This window comes from Marmota marmota, unplaced genomic scaffold, assembly GCF_001458135.2.
Source record: "Marmota marmota marmota unplaced genomic scaffold, marMar, whole genome shotgun sequence".
Taxonomy (NCBI): domain Eukaryota; kingdom Metazoa; phylum Chordata; class Mammalia; order Rodentia; family Sciuridae; genus Marmota; species Marmota marmota.
In genome coordinates, this window is record NW_026000143.1 from 1,078,054 (window position 1) to 1,090,106 (window position 12,053).

The window sequence follows — 12,053 nt, forward strand, 5'->3', positions numbered from 1 at the left end:
GGTGGGGGGGAGGGGAGGGACAGTGCCGCAGTGGGCCTGGTGGGCTGGGCCCCCCTCCAGAGCTGGGACCAGGGGCCCCTTTGTGACATCAGTTCCTGGGGTGGGGCCTGGGGCCACACAAGGTCTGCCTTGTCCACCAGGCTCTGCCAATGAGGTGGGCCATCGCGGTGACCCTGGGACACGAAACCCAGTCACCCTGGGGCTGCCGGCTGAGCCTCCACTGGCCAAGGAGCGGAGGCCGGATGAGCCTCTGGGATCGGGCCTCGGTTTGGGCGATGAAGGTCAGTGGTAGTGGTCAGGTGTGACTCAACCAACCGGGGTCGTTTGTTTTGGGGCACCAGGGATGGAACCCAGGGGTGCTTCACCCCTGAGCCCCGTCCCCAGCCCTTTTTCTATTTTATTTAGAGACAGGGTCTCCCTGAGTTCCTTAGGGCCTCGCTAAGTGGCTGAGGCTGGCCTCCACCTTGCGATCCTCCTGCCTCAGCCTCCCGGGCCACTGAGATGACAGGCGAGAGCCACCGTGCCTGGCCATTTTAGGAGGTCTTTCTTTATCTCTGACCTCCCTCTCTCCTTCTCTCCTCCCGGTGCTCCTGAGGGCTTAGTTATGAGCATCTTGCCTGGGACGGCATCTTCTCTCCAGTTCCAAATCCCAGGGAGGGGGGAGGGCAAAGCAAAATCCACACTCTGCAACTCTGGCCTCAAGTGGTCAGTGCTATCACCCCCTAGCCACACACCTGGCCAAGAAATGGTGAATTGCACTTTGCTAGCAATGGCCCACGTCCACCCACCCACCCACTTGGGCTAACCCAAGTCACTTGGCAGGACCAATCGACAGACGAAGAGTCCCAGGGCCAGTAGCTGCCGGTGAAGACCACATTTCTGTTGCAGGACTCTGTTAACATCCTTCGAACGTGTCCTCCTGGTCAGGCTCACCCATGGGACCTGGAGAAAGACACTGGCTCTGTGGTCTTCCACCAGGATGGACACAGCTACAGCAGAGCTGTTGTTGACCATGGTCATGTCACACAGGCCATCCTTGATGATGGAGAAGACCGTTAAAATGGGCAAAGGGATCGTGGTCGCAGCGTCACGTGAAGGTACGGTGTTGGTGGGATCATAATTGTGTGGCGACAGTGGAGCTGATGATGGGCGTGGGGAAGGTGGCCATGTCCTGATGGAGGTGACAGTGATAGCTCGATGATGGAAGAGGTGTTGCTAGGATGGGGAGGTGACAGAAATAACTACTAGAGAAGCTACTGGTGTGGTTGGTGGTGGCAATGGAAATGGTGATGGTGAAGATGGTGGCGTCAGTGGAAGGTACACCTCATCAAGCTTCCTCACAACATGGCCTCCCCATGCCTCATTGAGCTTCCTCACAACATGGCCTCCCCACGCCTCATTGAACTTCCTCACAACATGGCCTCCCCATGCCTCATTGAGCTTCCTCCCAACATGGCTTCCCCAGGCCTCATCCACTTCCTCACAACATGGCTTCCCCACACCTCGTCCACTTCCTCCCAACATGGGCTTTCCCACCTCGTCCAACTTCCTCCTAACATGGACTTCCCATGTCTTGTCCACTTCCTCACAACACGGCCTCCCCATGCCTCGTCCAGCTTCCTCACAACATGGCCTCCCCATGCCTCGCTAGCTTCCTCACAACATGGCTTCCCCACACCTTGTCCACTTCCTCCCAACACAGGCTTTCCCATGCCTCGTCCAGCTTCCTCCCAACACGGACTTCCCACGTCTCATCCACTTCCTCACAATGCCCTCCCCACACCCTGTCCAGCTTCCTCACAACACGGCCTCCCCACGCCCCATCCACTTCCTCACAACATGGCCTCCCCACGCCTCACCCAGCTTCCTCCCAACATGGCCTCCCCATCTCCTGGATCTCAGCAAGCATTTGGCTTGTGCCACTTTTACTCACTGGCCCCAGGGTCACCCCTCTCTCTCTCTCTCTCTCTCTCTATCTCTCTCTCTCTTTCATGTCTTCCCACACTGGGCACCACATGCCGGTCGGAGGCGTACCATGTTCATGGAAGCCGGGGACAGCTGGTGTATTCACGGCCGCCATTTAAAGCTTCCATGGGGAATGTGTGGCCTTCTCCCCCCAGGGTCAGTGTGTCCCCAGGGTAGGGGATAGAACTCCCTCAGGAAGGTTTCCGCAAGTGTCCAGGCAACGGCTGGAGAGGATGATAACCCCGGCAGGGGGCGAGGAGGGAGCAACATCCTGGTCACGGTGTGGTTACATCCCGGTAGAAAGAGCAATGGTTCTGGTGGCGGCCACAGTGTTGGTAAGGGGGTGGGTGGCGGGAATTGCGATATTCATGGACGATGGTGGAGAGGACGGCTGTGGGAAAGGGGACGTCAGCCGGTGAAGGTGGCAGGTGGTATGGGGAAGGTGGGGCTCTGGGTTTTCAGTCGCCATCTCAAGACCCCTGAAATGGTCTTCTTGCAGAAGCCTAGAAGATTCTTCCGGAACCCCCCCAACTTACCCATGTGATTCCATATAAGTCGCCCAGGCATGAGATTTTTGAACCTGGAAGAAAAAGAGTCATTTGTGGGCAGCGGGTCCCCAGAGGTTGCCGTGATTTCTGAGCCAGTTTCGGTGACTCTTCTGCTCCGGGTGCCCACTGGGCTGTTGAGGGACTTCCGGAAAAATCATGGGAGTCTCAGCAGCTTCCAAGTAAGATCTTGAGAGCCTCTCGCTTTGGAGCGGAAGCTTGAGACCATCAGCTGTCACTCCCTTTCCCGAGAGTTGGTCCCCCAGCTTGTCCAGCTGTTGCGTAAGCTTGTATTAATTGTCCTCCTACACATGACGCCCAGTGACAGTGTGCCTGTCATGGCGATGGTGGTCCTGATGCTGGTGGACACGGTGACGGTGGTGATACTGTGGTCGTGACTGAATGGTGATCAGTGGGGAGGAGATGGTGGTGATGACGGTCATATCGATGGTGATCAGTGGTGGGGAGGAGATGTTGGTGGTGATGATCATATCAGTGATGGTCGTGACAGAGAAGGTGGGCATGGCGGGGGGTGGGGATGTTCATGGGGATGGTGACATCGGGATTGGTAAAGGTGACAATCAGCACAGTGTTGTGGGTGGTCCTAATGTTAAATCACCGTTCCCCTGACCGGGGCTCCTCTGTCTCCATCCTGGGGGACTCTCTGGGGCTGACCTCTGCCGTTTCCCACGAGGGACTCTGTTTCCTGGTGGTGGCTGGTCTCAGGGCACCCTGGCTCCTCTGGGCAGAAGGATCCAATGCCCAGGCAGGCTCAGAGAGGGCAAGGTACACCCAAGGTCACACAGCAGTCCCAGGAAGCCTTCCCCAGAGGACGGGCCAGACGGATGTAGACCGACGAGGTCCCCAATTGGTATTCTCAGCAGCCAGAGGCCCCTCTCTGTCTCGGTAATTAATGGAGTGGCTTCTTAAAAGGATTCTAATCACCCCCGATCCTATCTGCTTATCACATGCGTCCCTAATTAGATGATCCTAGCAATCATTCAGCTCATTCCCTCCAGCCCCCGGGCAGCCCTGCCCAGCCCAGCCACCCCCACCCCACTCCCAGGCTACCCTGCCCCGGCCAGATGGACCATTAGGGGACTTCTCTCGTGGCTCTGTAACTGCATTACCACCAGGATGGATGGGTGACCCGGGACGGATGAGCTAGGAGGTGACAGGTGGGTGACGGAGAACTGAGGGTGGGTGCGTGGGTGGACGAGCAGACAGACAGACAGACACAGAGATGACCTGGCAGTTAAGGGGTCCGTCTGCCCCGTCAGACAAGCTGGGTTCAAATCCCAGCTCTGCCAATCTCTAGCTGTGTGTTCTTGGGGAAGTTACTTAACCTCTCTTATCTCGGTTTCCTTATTTCATCAGGAAAAAAGGGAGGGTGGTGACCAACTCTGCCTCGTTGCAAGAGGGTTGTGTAAGTGTGCAGTGAAAGATGGGGCTGATTGTGGGTGACGAGACAGACCCAATAAGGGGACGGATTGATGACGAGTAACTGGGAGGTGCGGTAGGCCGATGGGTCCTTGGTGGAAGGGATAGAAAGGTGCAGATGGGTACTGAGGTGGGCAGGCGGGTGGTTACTCAATAGTAGGAGAGTTTTCCAGGTGACGTGGGCACACACCCGTCATCCCGGCAGCTCAGGAGGCTGAGGCAGGAGGATCGCAAGGTGGAGGCCAGCCTCAGCCACTTAGTGAGGCTGTAAGCAACTCAGTGAGACCCTGTCTCTAAATAAGATATGAAAAGGGCTGGGGAGGGGGCTCAGGGGTTCATAGGGCCCCTGGGTTCAACCCCCCAAATAGCGGGCGAGTTCATGAATGCCTGACAGGGAGTCGTGGGAAGTGGGCCACGGTGGGAGGTCCCCTGTCTTCTTTCCTCGAAATGATTAGAAGATTTCAACTCAGTTCCTGGCACAGATGGGGTTCAGACCTCTGGAAAGGCTTCCTGTCCACCCTCCCATCCATTGGGATGGGCACCAACTGCCCCCCCCCAGTTCCTTGACCCCACCAAAGGCTACGCCCTTCCTGGTGGTGGCCCCTGTGGACTCTGGAGGTCAGAGCTGGCCTCAGATGCAGGATGACTATCTGAATAAGGATCCTCTGTGGACCCTCTGAGTTCCAAGAAGCTCCAGCCTGTTTGGGTACTGCCCTCCCCGGGTCCCCGCCTCCTAGCGGGCAGTGCTGTGTCCCTGGTGGGGTTCCAACAGGAACTTCTACACACCCAAGAGGACTCAACCCCCAGGACTTCACACACCCACGGTCATCTGTGGTTTCTGGGACCTGGGGCTACCTGGGTTTTCCTAGAAAGAGACTAGAACAAAGTCAAGGTTAGCGTGACCATGAACACGGCTACCCTGAATGGTGTCCACCGTACTCCAGCTCCATCCATCCACCCACCCACCCATCCACCCACCCACCCATCCATCCACCCATCCACCCACCCACTCTTGAGCTCCTGCCCATCCCGTGCTGCGTGCTGGGCACTTGTCAGCTGCCCTGGTGACCGTGCCCGTGTCGGGTGTCCCATTCTGCAAACACCCACTCAGCCACCGAGTCTCCCGGGTGTGCACACCTGTGTACGTGTGTACACTCACCTCCACCCGCCTGTCAACCCTGCTGGGTCTGGAGATCAGAACATGGCGTCTTCAAAGTCATGGCCTCTGCTGGGCCCGTGGGGCTGCCTCACCACCCCCCGTGCCCTGGCCCCCCACGACCCAGCTCACCTGGTACCCAGCATGCATCTGGGTTTTGCCGGGTCAGGTGAAGAAGGCCTGGAGCCCTTCTCTGCAACGGACGATTCTGATCCACAAATCTTCCTTGTGCTGCTTGGGGTGGGGCCTGAAATCACCTGTGTCACCCTGTCCCCTGACATATGAAACCCATGTTGATGGCCAGGGTAGAGACCAGGGACGTTGCCCAACATCCTACAGGTACCGATGACATCCCCCACTGCAAAAAAAAAAAAAATTAATCTGACCCCAAAGGTCAATAGCTGAGGCTGGGAATTTGTTTCATATCCTGAAGTTATTATTCGCGTAGCTTTTCTGATGTGCTAAAGTCATAAACCTACAGGGGACCTGTTGGGTTATTTATTTCTTATTGAAGCAGGATCCTCGAGTCTGGAAATGGATTCATGAAGTCTCAGTGGGGAGACAGCGGGTGTATATATAGTGTGCCATGCCTGGGACAGTGGAGGTCATGGGACATAGAGGCCCAACCAAGGGCTCAGACACCAGGCCTAAGTACTCGGATTGTGTCCTGGCATGGGGAACTCTTGGGAAGATTTGGAGCAAGAGGAGGATCCGTGGCATATTCTAGAAAGATCGTTCTGCAGACGTCCCCACCCAATGGCAAAAAAAATGAAAGTGTACGTTGGGCAGTACCAAGCGTGGGTGAGCTTGATGAAATCACTATTCCCCTCGGTCCTGCCCAGGACATCAATCTCCCTTTGTCTGGTGTATCCATGCTGTATATGCTACCCTCCCATTCGTTACCAGCTGGCTCTGTTATTAGATCCCCTTCCATAATTTATCATAATGCTTATATTCAAATAATCCATGTTTAATTTAATAGGAGCCCCCCCCCAAAAAAAGCAATAGGGATGCGGGCCATTTTATTACAGTATATTGTTTTTGGTTGTTTTATTTTATGATTGTTGTTCACCTTTTACTGAGCCTGATGTGTACACGTAGATTTATCACAGGTATGTGATATGGTTTGAATGTGAGACACCCCGCCCCGAAGCTCATGAGACGCTAGTGAGAGTATCATCCCAGGGGCTCAGGAGGCTGAGGCAGGAGGATCGCAAGTTGGAGGCCAGCCTCAGCCACATAGGCAGGTTGGGGAAGGCTGGAGGAAGTAGGTCACTGGAGGGTTGCACCTTGTGGTTTATATTTTGTTCCTCGCTGCTCCTTGTCTGCCTCTTTGCCTTGTAGCCACCGTTCCTCCTGCCTCAGCCTCCGAGCTTCTGGGATGAACAGCGTGCTCCAGGGCATAAATATTAATTTTCATCCTTAAAGTTATCAAATCACATGACAGGACGTCTGGAAAGTGGAGAAAAGATGGGGAAAAAAATCATCTCTCACACGGATGTCTGCCTTTGTTAACATGCGGTGAAAATTCTTTCCACTTTGATGTCGCAATGACTGGTCGTAATTACCTGGTTAGGTCAGTGGCATTCGCAGTGCTCACGGGGCTTGTATGACCTTCACTACTGTCCACACCCCCCAGAACTTTCCATTCCCCTCCCCCACCCCGGCCTGCACACCCACTTTCTTTCTTTCCTTCTTTCTTTTTAAACCTGGGATTGGTAAAGGGTGACCACTTCACCCCTGAGCCACATCCCCAGCCCTTCTTCTTTTTTTTTTTTTATGTGCGGCTAAATTACCGAGGCTGGCCTCCAACTTGCGATCCTCCAGCCTCAGCCTCCCGAGCCTCTGGGAATGACGGGCGTGCGGCTCCCTCTTTCCCCTCTCTGAATTCGATGGCTGCTGGGGATTTCAGGTGAGGGGAGTCCTGCAGCACTCGACTGTGTTTGCCTTATTTTTTTTTTTGTTTTTCCAAGATCATGTCCTCAAGTTTGGTTCATGTCACAATTTCCTTCCTTTTTAAGACTGAATGATATTCCATTGTTTGGAGAGGACCACATTTGGGATTTCATTCATCTGTCGTTGGACACCTGGGTCATTTCCACCTTTTGGCTATTGTGAATGATGGGGCGGTGAACATACGGGGGACCCGATATCTTCTTGAGTTCCTACTTTCATTTCTTATATATATATATATGTATTTATTTTTATTTCTTGTATATATATATATTTTTCTCACCGTCCCCTTTGGCTGAGTATTTAGATTGTAGGTAACCTCTCAGTTTTAGAAATAGTGGTGACCTGGCCAGGACACAGGGCACACGCCTGTCTTCCCAGCCGCTCGGAAGGCTGAGGCAGGAGGATCACAAGCTGGAGGCCAGCCTCAGCCACTTAGCGAGGCCCTGAGCCTCTCAGCGAGACCCTGTCTCTAAATAAAATAGAAAAAGGGGCTGGGGACGGGGCTCAGGGGTTAAGCACCCCTGGGTTCCATCCCTGGTATCAAGAAAGAAATTGGAGGATCCTGAAAAATCTCAGGTTCTAGGCCTTCTTGCAAAGGCTTCTGGGTAATCGTGCAACAATTTTAAATCTTGGAGGTGGGAGCATCTCAGGGCTCCTTTCCAAAGCACCACCCCAAATCAATCTGCCGCCCTTCCTGCCTGCAAAAAAAATTGTCCCATCTTTTTGTTCAAATTCTCTGTCCCCCTCTCTGCTCCCTAGGAAGGCTGGTCCCAGCCTCTGAGATTCCCAGGGACTCTCTGGTCATGGAGTTGGGCGGGGGGGACCAGGCGCGGTGACCCAGCTGGCTAGGTTGCAGGGACTGGTTTCGAGATTAAATCTTTAGGACTGGGACGTGGCTCCGTGGGAAGGCACTGGCCGAGCGGGCGGGAGCCCTGGATTCCAGTCCCCACAGACACCACCAACGGGGACAGGAAGATCAAATCTCTCCTGAGTGTCCCGCCTACCACACAGGTGTATGTGGACCTGTGAGTACCCAGTGTCCGCGACACCCAGGTCGGCCCAGGCACCAGAGGTCTGTTGGAGACCGAGGCAGGGCCTCCCGAGAAAGAGAAGCCCTTTCCTTTGAGGGAAGAGACACAGAAATCAACTGTCACTGTCACCTCTTTGTATGTGACTTTCCTAACCTGAAACCATTTAATCCACTTTTTTTTTATACCAGGGGTGCTGAACCCCTGAGCCCCATCCCCAGCCCCTTTTTATATTTTATTTAGAGACAAGGTCTCGCTGAGTTGCTCAGGGTCTTGCTAAGTGGCTGAGGCTGGCCTCCACCTTGCCATCCTCCTGCCTCAGCCTCCCGAGCTGTGGGATGGCCGGCGTGCGTGCCACCGTGGGCCTGGCTGATCTGCTCCTTGTTACAGAGATGAAGCAAAAGGTTTGAACTATTGTGTCAATAGAATCTGGTTTGATATTTATCCTGCTGGGATTGCTTGTTCCTTTTTCAAGTTTGAAATCATCTTACCTTAAAATTAAAATATAAAAATATAAAAATAAAAAAGAGCCAGGTACCGTGGCCCATGCCTGTCATCCCAACAGCTCGGGAGGCTGAGGCAGGAGGATCCCAAGGTAGAGGCCAGCCTCAGCCACTTAGCCCTTAAGCCACTCAGCGAGACCCTGTCTCTAAATAAAATAGAAAAAAAGGGCTGGGGACACGGGACTCCCTGGGACCAAAAAAAAAAATGGAATTTGAATCGAATTGTCTTGTGTCATTTAGGACCCGCCCGCTCTGGGAATCCCCTGCCCCAGGTGAATCTGCTGTCCCTCTGGATGGACTATTCCTTTGAACAGCCTCCCACCCCGGGGCGGTGTGTGTCCCTGTGTCCTGAAGATCCCTTGGAAATCTCTGTCCCTCTCTGTCTTCATAACAGGTCCCCTGGAGGCCTCAGGGAGCAGGACCCAACTTTTGGCTAAGGGAGGTCACCCGGGTTTGGATCCTTCCTATGGAAACCGGGAGAGTCAAAGTGAGGCTTGGAAATGGCCCAGCCGGAGGGAAGGAGGCCAGGGCCAGCCGGCCCCACCTGGGAGCAAACAAATGGTACAAAGACCAGCCCCACCCCGGCCGCCCTGGCGCCAGGCCCCAGGGTCTACAAAACCAGCCTGAGCCCTGCAAAGGACAGCCACTTGTGGCGCCAGGTCTGGAGCTATGGTGGCCTGGGGGCACCAACCTGCTCATCTACTTATTTCCTGTTTGATGGAACCCACAACAGTGCCTGGCACGATGCTGTCCAAAATAAAATATGGGGTGACCGGAGCCAGGCGCAGTGCCCAGCAGCTGGGGAGGCTGAGGCAGGAGGATCGTAAGTTGGAGGCCAGCCTCAGCCACTTAGCAAGGCCCTGAGCAACTCAGCGAGACCCTGACTCTAAATCAAATAGAAAATAGGGCTGAGGATGGGGCTCTGGGTTTTGCTGAGGTTTTGCTGAGGCTGGCCTCCAACTCGAGATCCTCCTGCCTCAGCCTCCAGAGCCACTGGGATGACAGATGTGGGCCACCGTGTCTGGCTGATGATGATGGTTTTGGAGGGATTTTGCTCTGTGAGTCATAATGAGAGATGGTGAAGGTGGGGAGGTCATAGTCATGCACCAATGAGGAGGCCGGACTCAGAGGACTTGGTGAACTATCCTTGATTGACACTGATCAGGGACAGGAGGATCATGGGTGTGGGTCACCAGGAGCATCCACAGTGAAAGTATGGGATCCTCAGGTCCTCGGTGACCAAGGGCCTGCAGGACATTGGGTGATCAGATTCGGTGACTGTGCCGTCATGGCGTCCGGAGGGTCATAAGTGGCCTGTTGCAGTTCAAACTTGGTGACCAGAGCCAAGGGGGGTTACAGACTTTGGTAATCAGAGATGTGGGCGACTGGTGATACCAATGACTAGGGGCCAATCACTAGATTGGTGGCCAGGGAGGTTAATGCTTAAGCCCTTGGGGACCCTGAAGAAGAGGCAGCAATGTCAGATATCGGACATCAGAGATATTGGTGATAAGAGACCTTGGTCATCGGAGGCAGGTGACTGGGTTGGATGGGTCAGCGGCATTGGCAGAAAATTTGATGGTGAGAGGAGTCTATGATGGGGACATTGGACATCAGGTGTATTGTTGGTTAGAGATATTAATGATCAGACACAAGTGACCAAGAACATTGTGTGGCCCACGCCTGGAATCCCAGTGGCTTGGGAGGCTGAGGCAGGAGGATCGCAAGATGGAGGCCAGCCTCAGCCACTTAGTGAGGCCCTGAGCCACTCAGGGAGACCCTGTCTCTAAATAAAATATAAAAAGGGCTGGGGATGGGGCTCAGGGGTCGAGGGCCCCTGGGTTCAGTCCCTGGTACCACCCAACCCTGTCCCCCCCGAAAAAAGAGACATTGGTAATGGGATTGGAGATATTGGAGGTCACACATGATGATCATCAGATCATTAGGAGAAAAATAAATAACTGATCACCTGACTTGGTGGCCTGCCCTTGAACCCAGGAGTCTGAGGGCAGCCCAGAGAACATCATGAGACTCTCAAAAAAAAAAAAAAAGAAAGAAAAGAAAAGAAAAAGACCAATCGAGGACATTGGCGATCCTACTATTTGTGACATTAGTGACGGTGCATTGGTGATCAATACCTTGGCGATCAGAAACATGGATGAGAAGAGAGATTCATGAGCAGGCAGGCTATGGGTGAGTGGAGACAGTAATCACCGTTTATCGATTTGGGTGATCAGACACATCACGGATCAGAGGCATTGATGAATTATTGGTGATCAGTATCAGTGATCGGTTGTTAGGAAGCAGAAGTCTCTGGGGATCAGAGATTTCATTGACCAAGAATATCAGTCATGATATTCTGAGCCCCGTCCCCAGCCCTTTTTTCTATTTTATTTAGAGACAGGGTCTTGCTGAGTTGCTCAGGGCCTCGCTGAGTTGCTGAGGCTGGCCTCCACCTGGCGATCCTCCTGCCTCAGCCTCCCAAGCCGCTGGGATGACAGGCGTGCGCCACCGCGCCCCACTAGCTGTCACCGATGATCAACATCCTTGATCAAAGACGACAGTCATTGATATCGCTGATCGGACATTGGCCATCAGGTTTGTCCATACATATCCATCAGGTTGGTCAGTGAACAGTGGTGACCAGGTATCTCAGAGATCAGAAATGTCCCTGGGGAGAAGTAACTGGGTGTCAGGTTTGGATTTTTTCCAAGAAACCCAAGATTTTTTAAAAATTTAAATGGTGATGCATCAGTCCTCCCCACTCACCCACCCACCCGTTCCCTCTCCTGGGGTGTCCCCTGGGGGACCCCACCAAACAGGTTAAAGATTGATTCACAAAAAAAGTATTTTTTTTTATTATTCTTAACAGTATTCACTTTTAAGGATAGGCGGGTAGCATACGATTTTTTTTACAGACAATATATAAATGTTGTACATAATTAACAATAACTTAGTTCACTAAATCCAAAATAAAACAAGCCCAAATAAAACATAGAAACAGAAAATACTGCCGATTCTTTTTTTTTCTCAGGCGGATACTAGTACAAAATAAGTTACTTTCTGGGGTGTGGTGATTTCCCCAGCCCAAGACATGGCACTTGGTGGACAGGTGTCTTCCAGAGCTGGGGACAGTGGGGGGGGACGGTTCCCCTCTCCGGCCACTGCACCCCCAAGATCACCACCTACAGACTCTTAAGCTTAGGACATGTCTATGTACAGCTGTACCTTGGAAGGGTCCAGAGGGCCACACACAAAAACCAGGGGACCCCAGAGGGGACTGACTCCACCCCATTCCTGCCCAGATGTCCCCCACCAGGCCGCCACTGCCCCCCAAAACCAAGAGCAGCCCCTCCTCGTTGCTGGTACTCCCAGCTCTCCTGCTAGGATTTGTGGGATCCAAGAACTTTCCAGAAATAATCTCCAAGCTCCCCCATTGGTTTGTAATTTATATATATAT

The 12,053-nt window shown here is 53.4% G+C and overlaps 1 protein-coding gene across 1 annotated transcript in view; it reads right to left on the reverse strand.

The window, feature by feature from the left end:
• Nucleotides 1–12,053, reverse strand: part of Gata2 (GATA binding protein 2) — a 24,647-nt gene that overhangs the window by 6,580 nt on the left and 6,014 nt on the right. The window contains exon 3 of the mRNA XM_048786255.1: nt 6,963–6,972. Within this exon, the coding sequence (XP_048642212.1) occupies nt 6,963–6,972 (10 nt within the window). The remainder of the gene's footprint in view (nt 1–6,962; nt 6,973–12,053) is intronic.